General features: G+C 48.9%; 1 protein-coding gene across 2 annotated transcripts in view; it reads right to left on the bottom strand.

The window, feature by feature from the left end:
• Positions 1-17,172, bottom strand: part of WWC3 (WWC family member 3) — a 111,112-nt gene that overhangs the window by 14,745 nt on the left and 79,195 nt on the right. Inside the window, exons 9-15 of one of the 2 annotated variants that reach the window (XM_066356152.1) lie at positions 10,646-10,888; positions 10,134-10,223; positions 8,739-9,304; positions 3,606-3,726; positions 2,411-2,485; positions 1,590-1,676; positions 343-535 (exon numbers count right to left, since the gene is read on the bottom strand). In XM_066356152.1, coding sequence (XP_066212249.1) covers positions 343-535; positions 1,590-1,676; positions 2,411-2,485; positions 3,606-3,726; positions 8,739-9,304; positions 10,134-10,223; positions 10,646-10,888 — 1,375 coding nt within the window. The remainder of the gene's footprint in view (positions 1-342; positions 536-1,589; positions 1,677-2,410; positions 2,486-3,605; positions 3,727-8,738; positions 9,305-10,133; positions 10,224-10,645; positions 10,889-17,172) is intronic. The other variant, XM_066356153.1, reaches the window with a different exon arrangement.

Here is a 17,172-nt window from a genome sequence, read left to right as displayed (position 1 = left end):
AATCGTAATAAGCAATGTTTGTTTGTTTGTTTTAAGTATCAGTATGTCTCAAATACGGAATGTGACATACTTATACTAAAAAACTATCTATGGTTTATTTTAAATTCAAATTTAACTAACTACCTTATGTTTTCATTTACCAAACTTTTACCTCTTAGTTCACTTGACTAAAAATGGGGATCATTTAGAAGGTGTTGAATAGGAGTTTTGAAAGTGTTACTTGAGATTATATATTTAAAATAGAAAACACGTGACAATAACTGGTTCCAGCACCCCTCCCTATGCTCCCCAATACACAGACCCCTGATGGGACGGGGGCCCCCGGGAACACGCAGGCCATACCAGCAGTTCCTCCTGCAGCTGTGGATTCACTGAGCACACGTACAATTGAAGGGACTTCACTGTCAACATGCTTGAATGCACAGGGATTCTGAACACATCATTAAACACCAGGGGGGCCTGGAATTCCACAGCTTTGGAGCAGTAAGTGTCCGGGGTGCTGGAGTCCAGCGACGGCAAGTAGACGCGCACGTGTCTAGAAAGACAGAGAAAGCAGACCGAGTCAGGTTCCTGGCAGCCTGCCTGATCCGCACACAAACGCACACATACACATGTGCTCCCCTCTTTGGATGCTCGTGGGGGAAACTGGCAAGTCTTCTGGATAAAGTCCTTTTCTCAACTAAGAGTGAACCCAAGGACCTTACAGGCCCCTGGGCGTTCGATGCAAACACACGCACACAGGAAAAGACGGCAGAGGCAGCAGTAAGGTTGAGAGGGGTCAGACGGAGGTTGTGCTCTCTTGTCTTTGTGGGAAGACATCTGCACTGATCTCCCGAAGGCCCCCGACTTCCTCTGCAAGCTCTGCCCGGCTGGCCCCTGGGGCTAGCTAGGTGGCCAGCCCTGTCCGCCCCAGGACGGCAGTCAGCACACAGGGAAGGCTCAGGCGCTGCTGAGTGCACGAAGTCCACCAGAGGGCGAGCCAAGCCCACGGGCCCGCACTCACTTCCACCTGGGCCGCCCTCAAGGCCTTCAGAGGGCCAGTCTGGGAAGGGACAGAGGGCGCGCCCCCAGGCTTGACTGCATGGCTCTGTGTGCTCGCCACCAGGGTCGGGACTTCCCTCCAGCAGCCGCCTTGGGTGCCCTGCTCACAGGCTAGGCTGCGCCTCCCAACTGGTGACAACTCGTCTCTCCTTTGCTTCCCTTCACACAGGGACCCCTGAGCCCGGCCACATGCCTCTTCGGGCACCTCACTGCAGCACAGAGCAGAGTGTGGCTTCATCATCACCCAGCTCCGTGGCCGACGGACATTTTATGCCCAAATGTAGCCAATAACGGGCACTTAGCACTCTCTTGGTATCCCCACAGCATGTAACCAGCCCGGCTCCGTTAACTTCGTCTGCCTCAAATAATAAAGCAGACTCTTTTTAAAACTTTCAGCCCTGGTTTTAAAAAACTGACAGTCCCTGCTTTTACTGTAAATTCAGTTCCGCACCGACCACTGCACCTCCCAAAGTGCCGGCGGAGCAGCGGGCGCCGCAGCGGCGGGGGGCCTGCTGTGGGACAAGGCCCGCACTGGAACAGGGCCTTACATTTTGCAGTCTTCCTTCACGACCAGCCCGGCCAAGTTCTTCAGCTGGAGCACGTTCACGAGTAGACATTCGCTGCCACCGTCATGCCTAGAAAATAAAATACTAATTCATACAAGGTGTATGAATGCTTCTGACCGAACTACAGTAGTGGCCCGCAATCGAGAATGATTCTTCCTGGGGAACACATGCAACGTCTGGAGACAGTCTGGGGAGAGGACGTGTACTAGCACCTGGTGGGTGGAGGACAGAGACGCTGCTCAACACCCCACAGTGCACAGGACAGCCCCACCACAAAGAAAATCCGGTCCCAAATGTCACTGGTCCCAACACTGAGAAACCCTCAACTGGAATGACAAGAGGGAGCGAAAGAAAACTTGGCAAGTGAACATCCTGCCTTACTAGTCTGAACACTAGTGAAACTGTGACTAGAAACCAAAAAGGCACACATTGCAAACCAGTGGCTTACTGGGTTACTCGCTCTGGGGAGCAGGGGCAGACCTGCTATTTCCAGTGTAGCAAACAGAATCAAGTTCGTGCAGAAATGTGCTCGACCTTCCCCAATAGCCCCACCTTGCCAGGGGCTTCGGATGCCACCGTGTGACCCAAACCCCCAGCTCCATGGGGTGACAGCTCCCTCCACCTGTGTCTCCTCACCCGAGACTGCTGTAGCAGGCGAGGGGAGGGGGTATCAAGGCCAGAGCAGCCCCTGACCCTGCGGGTCTCTCTACCCCTCCTGGCCTGGCACAGGATGTGTCACCAGGAGACCTGGTTTACAGCTCCATTTGCTTTACAAGCAGCATGGAGGGGTCTCCTGCACTCACCAAAACCCGACGTGGATCTGGGGCCCTTCAATAACACAGGTGTCTCCATGCGCGGCCTCGTCGGCATCCTCACTCCTGAGCACAGGGAAAGTCACGGGGTTACTCCGCAGGCAGAGAGGACCACACAGGCTCTCTCATGTTTGGGGTGCTTCGTAACGAGGGGCGCTTTATCAAATTGCGACATAAGTAAATAAATTCTTCAAGTGACCGCAAGGGCACAGCAGGTTCCTGGGTCCATGACACATCTCACTTGGTACCTGTCTATGAACTGTTATGTTTTAGAAAATAACTCTGCATACCTTTCAAAACCACATGTGATATTCAGGACAAAGCTCAAAAATGAACTTCTAAAAACTGCAATAAGTGAGACGAAACAATGATGGTAAAGGTATCAAATAAAAAAGAAAAGACTGCCATTTTTGCAATGGTGTAGTGGATAGAGCGTCGGACTGGGATGCGGAAGACCCAGGTTCGAAACCCCGAGGTTGCCAACTTGAGCACGGGCTCATGTGGATTGAGCAAAGCTCACCAGCTTGGACCCAAGGTCACTGGCTCAAGCAAGGGGTTATTCAGTCTGCTGAAGGCCCACAGTCAAGGCATGTATGAGAAGGCAATCAGTGAAAAAGTAAGGTGTTGCAATGCACAACGAAAAACTAATGATTGATGCTTCTCATCTCTCCGTTCCTGTCTGTCTGTCCCTGTCTATCCCTCTCTCTGACTCTCTCTCTGTCTCTGTAAAACAATAAATAAAATTAAATAAAAATAAAAATAAAAGCCCAAATCCTGAAAGATGCGTCATTGCACAGCAGTGTCTGTGGCCAAGGGAAGGAGGCGATTCGTGTCTAATGAGCACCCTTCCCAGATAAGCGGACCGAGCAGCTCGCTCACCCGCATTCACCTTTCCCTGCTCCACTCTACTTCAGCCTTAAACCCACAGGGGTCAGAGAGAGAAGCTGTGCTAGGACCACGGGACAGGGATGGCCTCCAAACAGCACACAGGAGCCAGGGCAGTGTCCTTTGTAGGTCGCTAAGGCCCACCTCCCACACGGACAGAAGCCAGAAAAATACCCACCCCTCGGCACACACCAAGTCTCAGTACGTGGAAGTCTCCTTATCATGGGCCCCTTCTGTGCTTACCAGTAGCACTGCGGCACGGCTGCTTAGGGAGAAGGAGGTAATAAAATCAGCCTCTAACCTTTTGGTTGGAGGTTCAAATACCCCGCTGTCGCTGGCTAGTGAGTAATCGGACAGGCAGGCAGACACGCGGCGCGCTCTCCTCTCCAACCTCCTGGCACTGTCTTCTCGGAGAGTCACTGCTACAAATAAGAGACACGCTGGGGTCAGGAGGAGACAGCACAGGAGGCCAGGGACAGTGGGGCCAAGAAACAAACATCTAAGAGCACAGATACGGTCACTCTGGTCCAGAGACACACCCCTATGTACATGCATTTAAATACACTGTATCGACTTCTCTTTAAACACTGAAAAATGGAAGAAATACAGTTCTGGCTACTCTTTAAAAGTTCCTTAAACTGTTATAAATCTCTTTTCACTTCTAGATGAGAGTAGAGAAGGTGGGGCAATGGTGGGGAACCCCTTCAATCGCACTTTGAGAGTCTGTCACACTCAGAAGACCAGGAAAGACATGTTACCCCAAATGAAGATAGCAACAGAGCTCTCTGCGTGGGGGTAGGTATTTTTCATTTCCTGCTTTCTTCCCCATGTTTTATGCAATAAACATATACTAGTGTTTTATAATCAGAAAACAAAATTCTTTTTTAAGTTATCTAAATAAACCCTAACAAAATGCAGTGACTTTCAAGCCAGAGAACACAACTGAACCCAGACCCAGCCTTCGAAAACAAGTCCTTTGAACATCTGTCCATCTAGTTGTAATATTCTCTTCAACAGTCCAGGTTTGCTTCCAGAATGGCTTTCCTAGGAACAAAAATAAGCTACTGTTTCTAGGAAGCTTATTTTTGTCACATATCTATTTTAATCAAGAGCCAAAGATAACCACTGACATCTTTCCTTTCACCATTTCCTCACCTGTTTCTACTCCTTCCCTCAGAGCACCAAGTTCCTTTTAACAAACCCATAAACACCAGGCACGCTGTCTTCCTGCAGCACGTGTGAACATGGACCTGGGCGCCTCAATGCTTTCTAGAGTGGGTTCTGGGGTAGAGCAGGGGGAAACACAAAGCCCCCAACCGAGCCTGGCTCTGGCGTGGGTGCCTCTTGTCGCCGGGCAGGTCCCCTGCTGTTGCTCGCTTTTCTTCAGCCATCTGAGCTCTAGAAACAAAAAATCTAGACATCTGCGCACCTCCAAGTTGAAGGGAATGGCAAGTCCACCTATGACCATCTTCCTTTTCAACCAAATCCCTCTTCACACACCAGTTAAATCCGAACACTTTCAGTAACACACTGAACAGATGGGGGCTGTGGTCCTTGGTCCCACAATCTCAGCTGCAGATGAAAGCTGACCTGCCAAAGGCCTGCAGTGCCAAGCCTGGGGACTAGCAGCTCCCCCTTCAGTCAAGGCCATGAGCCGCCTCCAATCTGGGGTGACTGGGGGCACCCACTCTCAACTTGTAGATCAGAATTCCCAAGTCCAGCCGTTCTTGTCACCCCTGCCATCTGGAAGGACCCAAAGTCTCCAGTCCTGAACTGCAGATAGAAACCCTCGGCTTAATGCACAATCCCGCAAACGAAAACTGCTAGTTCGACTCCCAGCCCTGAAACTCAGCACGGCTCCAACAAGGCCTTACATTCCTTTAAGAGGATGACACTGTGCAAGTAAGCACTTCCAGTTAGCCTGAAGGTGTGACTCTGACAAAGTTTCTCTCTCACTGCAAGGAAGGTGGAGGAAGAGACAAAGGCAATAAAGGAAGTACTCCTCGGTGACTCCAGACCCAGCCGCTGAAACCACAGAGCAGCTGCAAACAGAGCCGATGGGACAAAGTGCGGTCAGCACTTGTCCTGGGGGAGAAAAAAAGCACACAGCAAACACCCGCCACGGGCCCCACCCGGGCTTTGAGGCAACGAGATGGGCCTGGGAGCAATGGCAATGAGTCAGGATTAACAACCTTCCAGTCATTTTTACATCTCTGACCTTTTCACCATTAAAGGCAGACAGACTGACACACATACATTGAGACCTAAGGACATCAACACTGCTTGACAAAGAGGAAGATACAGTGAAAATCACACTGTAAACCAGCGGTTCTCAAACTGTGGGATTTCCAATGGCTTTAGGCGACCCCTGTGTTTTGGTCGTTTGACCCCCGCGGGGTCGCGACAGGTTGAGAACCGCTGCTGTAAACAAAGCTGCCACCTAGCATGCTAAAATAATGAAAGTCATTAAAAATCTGGGGAGGAAATATATAGAAGAAGGAAGACCTCAAACTTTTAGAAAAGTTCTTGCTTACACAACTTTAGTAGGCAGGATAAACATTAATGTTGAAATAATAATGATATAATTGCTGAACTTCGTTAAAGTACAACTATGAGATGTGCGTCTTGGCCACACCCGATCATCCTGAACACATGGGGTCATTGCACAAAGACGTGCCACAGCCTGAGAAACAAGGTGAAGGAGAGTTCCAAGGTCACTTACAGTGGGCGTTTCTGTCGAGTGGCATGAGAGAAGAGATAAAAAAAAACAACACACACACCAAGTGAAAAAACTACAGAATTTAAGCCAACAATTTTAAACACAGTATGAATGCAATAAAAACATTAAGGAATAGATAAGCAAAGTCCAGGTTTTCATGGATTTAGATTAGCAAATACCAATGGGAAATAAAAATTTTTAATTATTTCAAAATGATGACACAGTTGACTTTCAAAATTCAGGGAAGATAAAGCTGCAGTAACAAAAACTATGTAAAGAATGTTACAGATTACAATCTGTTGCTGCCCTGCATGCTCTGCTTCTGCGCCCTCAGACATGACAGAAGAAATTATATCCTAGGGCTTGACTTATAGGTCTGGGCAAGTCTGATTTTTATCTTACCAAAACTTTATCTAACTAAAATGTTTCTGAGGTCAAACTTAGAGTGTACTGTCCCTAGCCAGGCTGGAATGGAAAGTCCAGGGAACTACGTGACCTTGGGCTTCATAAATGAAGGGTAGGGTAACATAGTAAGCGCTAAGATCCTCAGCAATTTGATGAAGCGATGATGACTCTGGGCTCAGGCTACCCACAAGCATCAAGGGAAGCAAGGAGTCACCCTGTATCTGTGACAAAAGTTGGTTACCCAACTCAGCCTTCTCGGAGCACCCACCAGGACCCATTTACCAGGTCAATTATTTCTAGTTGTAAGAATCCAAGTCAACTGATAGTGTCATGCAGTAATCCACCACCAGGTGGCAGTATGTGGCCAGAGCATCTGCAAATACCTTTCAGTCTAAGAAATTTAAAGCATTTTAATATTGGCCACAAAGGGGAAAGGAAAAATTAAGAAATCAGGACCAGAAATTAAGTCAACTCTTCTCTTTCCCATCCTGTCTTTCCCCTGGCCTAAAAGGGCCGTTGGGTCTTCTGTGGATTTTCTGCATAATGAGACTGATACTCTTGTATCTCAACCTTTAAAGAAAGGTTGGCATGGAGGGCAGGGGCAGAAAAGACTTAAGGAACAGATGTGCACTTCAGACCTCACTGTGTATTTTCTTTAGGGAATGAAAGGAGTAAACATGGAGCCCTGTACCTGCGATTATAGAGAAAACAAAGTGAAAGATCGCCTGTGTATGTCAATTACAAACACTGTGTCTGAGATACGGAAGGTGTTGAAGACACAAAATGAGAGATGCCCAAAAACTCCAGGGCTGCTTCTGAACATGATGGGTCTCTAGTTAAATAGGTACGTGTTATCAGACACTATTATATACATACCTATTGTAACCAGCATGGTTATATATTAAAAACTCACGGGTAAAAAACGGTGGTGAATGGAAGAGCCCATAAAGATCACCTCATTTAAGGGCAGGGAAGCTATGACAGCCACAACCAGGATGTGCTCGAGGTCACCCAGCTACCAGCTCAACAGAGCAGGAAGCGAAACAGAATCTGGGTCTCTAAGCTACAAGTCCGGAGCTATTTGCAATACACCACCTTGCTTTTGTATTCGTGTTTCATTTCTACCCTTTGCTGCTAAACTAGTCAACAGTGCGTCAGCAGGACTTCTCGGCCTCAGCACTCTGACCGGGCTGGATGGGCCTGGGGCCAGGTGGAGGGTGGGGTGGGGGTCCTCAGCACTGCAGGGCATTGCGCAGTGTCCCTGGTCTCTGCCCACTACATGCCAGGAGCATATCCCTGCCAGACCCCTCAGTTGCGAAAACCAAAAATGTCTCCACACATTGCCAAGCATCTCCCTGGGGGCCAAACGCCGGTTTGTCATCCACTATGCTACACAAAATGATCTAGTGCTTACCTAATAGAACATCTAAAGCAGTTCTGTTGTGCAAATCCCAGTTAATTAAATGGGGTGAACCTCAGGAACGAGATGCCTTGTTCTTGATCTTTTCCCAAACCTGAGAAAGTTCACGTTGCTGGAGGCTGGCTCACAAAAGCAGGTAGCTCAAGATAAGGGAAGTTGAAGCCCTGCTTTGTGCATAAACCATTGGCCGAATATTCTAGAACTACAGCTTGGTTTTCCACGTGGGCTACACACTGACACCCTAACACCAAGTAGAAGTTGAATTAACAGTGACTGCATGAAGTTCCCCGTGGCTACGTTTCTTGATTTGAAGACCACCGGTAGAAATGACTGACGCTTACCAGCACGTCTTTTGAAATTATACCAATTACTTTCATTTCCACTTCTGATAGAATTACATCCTGAAAAAATTCAAGGATGAAGAAGTGAAGTCAAAAAGACAAAAGAAGTAGAGATTTCCCCGGGCTACAGGCAGACACCAGTCCACAAGCAGGTGTGAGGTGGCACAGGGAACATTCCATCCAGACACGCCCCGGAGAGCTCACTGAGGCGGCAGCACCCCTGTATCAGCCTCTGAATGTGGACGGCTGTGTGGTTCTTTCTCCCATTTCTAACAATTCAGCACACCCTGAAAACAAGCCAAACACCTGGGAAAGGCACCTTCGCCCATTTCAATGACCCTTCCAGGACACAGCCAGGAAGGACCCAATGAGAGCACTGGCGCCCTCCTCATCCTAGCAATGGTCTCTCCTAGCAATGGTCCCAGATTTAAAGGTCACCATCTCACTGAAGAGCCTGCTGGCTTCAGTGCCCTTACACACAATTTCTTCCCCGAATGTGAAGCCTTCCTCCCGGGACCAGGAAACCCCAAAGACCTTGTCAACACTTACTTGTACCAGTGGCAACAGCAGCCAGCTGGGGTCCCCGCTCGCGAGGTCCATCCCCGTCCCCGGGGAATGCGTGCGGTTGAAGGGCAGCGGCGGCTGGCACATCTTCCTCGCCCACAGCGGAGGCCTGGGCCCGCAGTCTGTCTAGGGCGCCCAGGCCTGGCACCTCCAAACTGTCCCCCAGCGGGGCCAAGGGCGAATCCCGAGAGGCTGGGAGGAAGGGCGTGTCCAAGGGCGAACTTGGAGGAGACAGGGAGGACAGGGAGGAGCGGGAGGACAGAGAAGCTAGAGACTGGGGCGTGTCCAGGGAGCGCCTCTGCTTGTGGAAGCCAGAGGGGCCCTGGGGGTCTGAGAAGGGGACATCCCGTCCCAGGGAGTCGAAGGGAATCAGATCAAAGCGCAAAAGCTGGCTGCATTCGGCGTCGGGTTTGTCGTACTGTGGCAGACCATAGATGTCAGTAAAGCTGACGGAGCTCAAGGAACCCCGGCTGGAGGCCAGCGAACCCCGGCTGGAGGCCAGGGACCCACGGCTGCTCCCCGAGGACACCGTCAGGGTGCTGGCAGACAGGCTGAAACGAGAGAGCCCGCGCCCTTAGGACAGCAGCCCGGAGAGCAGCGCTGGCGCCTGCTGTTGGTGGCGAGGCTCAGCGGCCAGTCTGCTCCCAAGGGAACAGAGTCCTGTCTCAGGCTCCCGTGCGCCAGAGCATTCCTTTAAACACCCACGAGCACGCGGGTAAGGCGCGTTCGCTGATACTTCCTTTGAATGCTGGCAGAGAGCAGTAGTCGACATCAAGGAGTCATGCACGAGTTCAAGGTCTGGCTCAAAGGCGGACCAGCGGAGTCCACGCGGTCAAGTTACTCGCCCGTCTTGAGCTTCCCACTCTCACTGGGGCTGCGACAAAAACACTTCCTATTCCTGGCGCTCTTATGAGAAAAACTGAGAAAATCATACATTGGAAGCCCTCACCATTATGCTTCACAATACAGTGAGTACCTGAAAACGGGAGCCTTTACTGAGCGTCCAAATCGTATTTCAAAATATCTATTACAAAAAAAAAAAAAAAAATGAATGTTTTTAAAAACCCAAAACAAAACAGTCCGTGTGCACGTATGTAGACGACATACACACTTCCGAAGCTGTGAATTACAAAATCCTCAGGTAGATCTGACCTCAGACTGTTATTCTGCAGCCGGATGTGGTCTCCTCGTGCCCTGAACCACGGTTAGCAGCTCCTCTCAGAAACACAATGCACCACCTCCCGCTCTGGGTTACACCCTTCAGGGGCTAGTTCTGCTGGAGAAGGGAGCTGAAGGGAGCTGTGAGGTTCACAGAGGTGTTGCTGGAACGTGACAGTCATTACCCGGGAGTGAAGGACAGCTCTCTTTAAAGGCACCTACCTTTTCAGCTGGGACTGCAGATAGGACGCTAGGCGGGTAGCTTCTTCCAGCTGCATGAGCAGACAGTTTCTTTTTTCCTGAAGGAGAATCCTGCAGGTAAGAAAACAGTCCGTCAGTGGATTTCAAAGACAGCGAGTCTATTTTCCTTACAAGACATTCAACTATAAATTCCCCCCAAAATGATTTCAGTTTGAATGGCTAAATTCTAAAAAGTACATCTAAGTCATAAATGCCAAAATAACAGACATTTTTGTCTCGCTTGGAAAGGTTCCGCCAGCTCCCTGAACAGTGCCTGATACACCATCGCCGCTCAGTAGGTGGGTGGGTAGGCCCACAGAGGCGTGCGCAGCAGGAAAGGCACACTCTCCCCCCACCTTCTGTCTGCTTGGCCAGAAGCAGGCTAGGCAGCAGCTACCCTAGCCGAGACCCTCAGAGAGGCACACAGAAGTTTTCTGACGCAGCCTCTCGATCGCTCTCCACTAGAGGCGCCCGGGAGCGGCAGCCACACCCACCTCTCCGTGGCGCCCTGCACAGAGGTGGCCCGCGCGCGCTGGATCTCCTCCTCCAGGCGCCTCCGCTCCTCCTCGAGCCGGGCCACGTCCTCCACTGGCCGCCGCTGCTGGACGATGAGCTGCAGCTCCTGCAGCAGGGCCTCCTTTTCCTTGATGAGCTGCAGCCGGTCCCTGTCGGCCTCGGCCATGCCCGGCCAGGACTCGTTCTCAAGCTGGGCCAGCTGCTGCTGGATATTTGACACTCTGCAAGAAACGGAAACAGAAACATCCAGGAACTTATAAAATTGTCTTCACATGTTCTCAGCACCACCACGCTGATTCTAGAAACTCAGTCTGCTAACTAAAGACTGAAATTATTGCACTGAGGGACCCTTCAATCACAAAACTAAAGAATCTGGAAATGATATGGATAGAAATGACGTGTAAGTCCTTTGCATAATGTCCCCTGGTCTATGAGATTCAGGGTGACAGTGACCACATCGTGCTTATTTCAGAGAACTGACAAAAAGGCTGGCAGTCCTCCACACACTCATGTGCTGCTTTCAGATTTGTGGATTCCCGCGTGGTCCTGCCCCAGAGCAGGAGGGAGCTGGCTCTTTTCTCCCATCTCCCACTGCCACCATCTAAACACTGCCGGCCACGCGACAGAGGCTTCCGGCCTGCTGCCCACTCTGCCGGGCCTCCCTGCTGGTATCCACCTGTAGAAAGCACAGGGGAGACACTCACCTGTCGCAGAGCTTCCGAGTGAGGAGCCCTGAAGCCCGGCGCTCTGTGGGCAATGCCCTGCCCCAGAGACCTTGACCGTGCTTCAAGTCCCAGACATCATGCAGAGAACAGATGGCCAACAAAAGCTGATGCACGGAGCCGTGAACACACACGCCAGCTCGTGTATGGAAGGGTGAGGGCCAACCCTGGTGACTATGGGCATGATGTGGCATGAACTAGTCTGGGTGCAAACCAGTCAGTCACAGTAAATGTCAACGCCACCATCCTCAAGGTGCAAAAATACAGACTCTATCATCACTTTCCATGTGCCTAAATGTCCATGTGTTTGCCCAACAAACAGACTGCACCACGTTTTATGTCCTGGGGTTTTGGTAAATTCAGATTAAGTAAAATAGATGTGGTTCATATTTTCAGAACATCCTTTGAAAGCAGGAGTAGAATGTTTTTAAGTTTAAGTGTGGCTATATGTGAGTGTTATCTATTTCCGGACAGAAACAAGGAACACCGGACTTACCCTGAACGCAGCACTATGGAGGACAGAAGTGGGCACGCATGCCCAAAAACAAAATTGAAAGACTTCTCTGATGTCACAGAGTGCTGTGAGGACAGGTAAATGGCGGACGGACTCAGTCCGGCACCATCTAAGGCTGTGGTTCTCACGACGAAGTCCCTGCCCCACAGCCTCAGCATCACCCGGGAGCTTGTTACAGGTGCAAACCTCAAGCCCCACCCAGACCTGCTGGCGGCGACATGCTGGGGACAGGGTGAGGCATTTTGAGTCTTGACCAGCCCTCCAGGTACTTCTGATGGCCGCCTCAATTGGATGCCCTCTGCTCTCAGGCAGCGTGGCCTGGTCTGGAGGCTGCGCACTGGCCTTGGGGCCCTCAGGGGCCAGCATCAGGCCCTGACGTGATGATCCTCAGCAAAGCAGGAATGGCAGGAGTGCTCCTGAGACTGCCCGTTCCCATGCTCAGGGCACATGTCATTAATCAAAGCTAGCATCCCGCCCGCTGGGCCCAGACTTCAGAACCCTTCTCAACACCGTGCTCCTGCAGGTACCGCCAATCGACCGGCACTGGTGCACATGGTAGAGCCTGCCAACCAGCCCTGCACCAGGCCGGGCTCCTCCTAAACTAGACATGAGCACAGGGCCGGGCAACACTCCTTCTTCCCGTACCAAGCCCATCAGAAAACCCGGAGTAGACAAGTTAAACATGTGCATTTTCCTCCCATCCAGTTCCCCAAGAAGGTAAAGAAAATAGTAGAACATCAGTAGCTTTATTAGACGAGTTCTTTTCTAACTTAAAACTAATTTCCTGAAAATGTGTTGGAAAATGGTGCCAAATCATGTCACTGAAAAAACTAATGACAGAGGCAGCTGAATAGGGTTAGGACTCCAACTGGGCTTAGGCGTCCACCTATGTCTAATTAGTGTAATTAAAATTTATGGCAGTCATATAACCGAAGCCCAAGGAAAATACACTCCAAGCAGACCCATAAATAAGTTTGTGCCAAATCAGACACCATACCCAATGAAAGTTTTGGAACATTCTACTGTAGGTCAGGACAAGTCAAAAGTAAGGAGTAAATATAAAAGAGATGAAAAACAAAGAACAAATCCATCGTGTCCTCATAACTTTTCATTTCCATTTAGCGGATCTGGAAGAAAGCCCGAGTCCAGCTACAGTTAACGACATTACCTTGTAATACATACTAATTCTCATGCACGCACTATGAGCAGGCGTGTTTTAAAAGAAGTCCTTTTGAAATTTCTGAGGTTTACACATGAGATCAAGATTCCGTTTGAGCTGGCTTCAGGTCAGCTGTCATGCTACGAGGGTTCGAGTTGCTGAGGGCGGCAGATGCAGCCAAGATCACCCTGCCCTTTCCCCAAAACCTCCAGGAACATCCACTACCAGAAAAAATACTGAGGGGGAGAGAAAGGAATTGTATGAGGGAAGAGAGGCAAAGGGCAACTTTCAAAAGGTCTGCCCACTGCACAGCTTGTGCAAAAAATATGCAGGGACGTGTGGCAAGGGACAGCCTCCGGAACAGAAACACAATCTGGACGAAGCTGACTTCATGCAGCCCATCTGGAAAAGTTGTGTGGGCTGCGCTGAGCACCAGGCCAGCATTTCTGTGCTTAAGAATAGTGCTTTTTAAAAAATAACTTCACGATGATGCAAAGGCCTGCATGTCCATCTCAGAGCCCTGTATGAATCTAGAAGAACATCGACCTCTACTGCACAATTCAATTTCTTCACCTGCGTCCACTCTGGGTGCAGACCCCTGAAGCCTGCTCTCAGCCAGGCTGACAGGCACATGTGTCTCCCTGGCTGTCTGTCTGTCTGCACCAGAAGCCAAAAGCTCTGGTAGGATTCCTTCACTGACTTCCTTTACACTCCCCCAGTGATGGCCAGGACGGCTTTGCTTTGAAAACAATGTGCCTTGTCCACCACGCTGCCGGCCTGGAAACAGGCTGCACTCACTCCCGGAGCGGCTGAGTGCGCCAGGCTTGCTGGAGGAAACGGGCCTTCCGCCTAAGGCCGAGCCCGCTGCCACCGCCACCCCTCCCTCCACATCATGCCAGACAGCCCACCACGGGGGCCGGACCCGCTCCTGCCAGTGCCGTCACTCCACTTCTGGGTAATACGAGAAAAAAATTTCCAGAAAGGCTCTTTTCTGAAACATCACTTCAGTGAGATTAAATACGTGGAAGCAAAGTGAGGTCATGATTCAAGTTTACAAAAAGAAACTTTTCCAAGTTCATTTTTAAAGAGAACTAAGAACAACATAAAACTGGCGAGGGCTTTTTTCCCTACAAGTCAACTGTATTTTTTATTGATTCTTATTTTTGATAGGTAATACATTTTATGGCATATATATAATCTCTCACCAATGCCTTTAAAAGCTTTACAATATATGTCCCCGTGCTCGGGGCACTGAAGGTATGAAAGCAAGTCCTCAGTCAGGCATTCAGGTTTCATGTTTATTATGTGATTTCCAAATTCTATTCCCTGAACAGGTCTAACGTGGAGAGAAGTGAAACAGGAATCGTTTTTCCTTTACTATTTTTGCCCAAACACCTTTTCTGTTACAACTCAGGCACCATTAAACCATGAATGGAAACCTGAACTTAGGCTGCAGACGCTACTCAGACCCTCACAATTTATAGGAAAATCTTAACTATGATTTGAATTTTTCCAAGAAAAAAATACACTTTTTATAATATGCAATTTGAGGCATTTTTACATATCCCAAATGAAACCAATTATTTGACTCGCAGCTCTATTCTGCGGTCTACTGTATAATTCCGCCTGTTCCTAAAATACTGCTGCTTTCTGGAACATGCCGGCACAGTGGCAGCTTAGAGCCCCACATCTTCCGATTTCAACTACAGCGACAGATTTGATATTCCTTAAGTTTTCTCAGTTTTCTTTTTGTAAACATCTATTTAAATGGAAAGCAAAAGTCAAGAAAATCTCAGCTGAGATCTAAGATAAACAATGAAATCACTTCAGCTGATTAAACTAAATATTGATAAACCAAGGACCATTAGGCTCAACTCTTTAGTCTACTTTGGAAATTCGAGAAGTCTGAATCTAGAATAAGCGGTGTAAGTCTCTACTAATACACGTCCTCTCCGCCCTCACATCTTTTCCCCTTTGAAGGATCTTCAGAGAGCGACTTCTTTAAATGAAAAGCATCCTGCAGGCTTCTTGCTCTTGGCCTGAAGGGGGGGGCAAGACATCAAGGATGCTTTCCTTGTTTCCATAGCTGTGCCCCACCCCCAAAGCCCAGATCCACAGTTACTTGAGAAATGAAGAAAAAATCTAAGCGACTGATCAAATTCCACTGGAATACTAACAGTACACTGATTCCTGACAACGGTGAACAGCAGGACTCATCCTGGCAACAAACACTAAGACAGAGAAACTGGATGGCCAAATGTTTTGTTACTATCGGGACAGCAAGTGTTTCTATGGAAACAGCTACAGTTTGTGCACAGTTCCGGAACAAGTGCTCTTCGGTTAAAAATAAGGAGCTATCTGCGTCATCGGGGTTGCTTCAAGACGACTTGCTCTTCCAAATTGGCCTTGAAAAATTCTAAAATTTTTAACCAATAAATTTTAACCAATATTCCTATCATAAAGTCTGCCTTGCAAATCCAGAATGATATTCCCGAATGGAAAGGAAGCAGTTGTTTGGATACATCTCGCAGGACCCGGAGTTGCAAACACAAAGCTAGGCATGATAGTGCTGGTTTCTTCTGGAGGATTCTCTAGAAATCACAATTCCATTTGGAATTATGAGTTCCACTCCCACAAACATCCTTTGAATTCAAATATACAGTAGACGAAACCCTTTATTGTCTACAACACAGCATTTTGACAATTTCCCAATGCTGGGAAAAATCTCACATCTAGATATGCAAAGAAAGACTTCTCTGAAGGACATAAAGGCAGAAACTTCTCCCTGGTTTAGAAACGGCAGAGCTTAGGAGGCCATGAGAGGGGTGGAGAATGTGGGGTGACACTGAGCCCCTCCAAAACACAGGATTGCCTCGCTACCTCGGGACCCTTCCCTTAATTCCACCTGCAAAGTTCCTTCTGCCATGAAAGCAACATAGTCACAAGCTCTGGGGGTGAGGACATGGACATCTCGGGGTGCTGTTGTTCCGCCAGCTCTGGCATTGCGTCAGCAGCTTGCCTTCAGGCCCGGCATGTTTAAGGAGCATGGAGGGGCCCGTGTGGCTGGGACAAGGCAAGTAAGCAGGACAGGGGAGTGGGCTAATGCCCTGAGTTAGCAGACCACCTGCTCCTGTAGGCCCTTGTCCACAAACAATAGGGATTTAGGAACAAGACAAGAGTGAGGTTTCCCAGCTGCAGTGCTACTGATCCTCTGGGCCACCTACATCTCAGCTATGAGGTTGCCTGGCACATTGTGGGTTGTTTAGCAGCAACCCTGGGCTCTGCCAACTTGATGCCAGTAGTCACAAGAATCAAAACTGTCCTCTAGGGGGCAAAAATCTCCCTGTCCATAATTGAGATTGACTGTGAACAGAGGAATGATGGAATCTCACATACTCTGAAATGATCACTCGTCTGAAAAAAAATTCAGATGCGGCAATTTAACTCAAAGTCACAGATTCATGTTGAGCTGCACCACCAGCACAGAACTGCACCATTGTCACCAGGAAAAGCGCACGACAACTGAGAGAGTGTCCCTGCCAATTACGCTAGTGAAACTTACAAAGAATGGTGACATTTAATAATGCTCAGGGGACTCAGGACTCTCAGTCACCATTGGTGGCAGTGTAAAGCGGGTAAGTCATTTTGAAAGGTAATTTGGTGACATCTATCAAAATCTTCAAAGCATGTGTCTCTAGACCCAGACATTTCATGGCTTAGTATCTGTCTGAAGAAACAGTCACGTCTGCAAGGTCAGGCCTGTCAACAGATGTGCTGTTTGTGAAAAGGAAACACTGTAACTATCTAGATGGCCATCCATGGGGGGTGCTTATAACATTACAGAAGGTCTGCAGCATATTTAACTACACTGCCCTTAATTTATTTCAATGTTTACATAAAAGACCAGAAGGTTTCACACTCAATCATTAAGGGTGGAAGATGGGATCAGACCGGGGTAGGAGGGGGTGTCTCTATTGATTGTGCCTTTGACAAAAACAATGTGTGCGTGTATTGTTTATGTACTCAATATAAAGAAAACACGCGTGTACTATATGTGTATGTACATGCATCTATGCCCTGCTGTGTGCACATGCATACTCATACACAACC

The sequence above is a fragment of the Saccopteryx leptura genome, chromosome X, assembly GCF_036850995.1.
Source record: "Saccopteryx leptura isolate mSacLep1 chromosome X, mSacLep1_pri_phased_curated, whole genome shotgun sequence".
NCBI classification, from domain to species: domain Eukaryota; kingdom Metazoa; phylum Chordata; class Mammalia; order Chiroptera; family Emballonuridae; genus Saccopteryx; species Saccopteryx leptura.
This window is presented reverse-complemented; position numbering and strand designations above follow the sequence as displayed.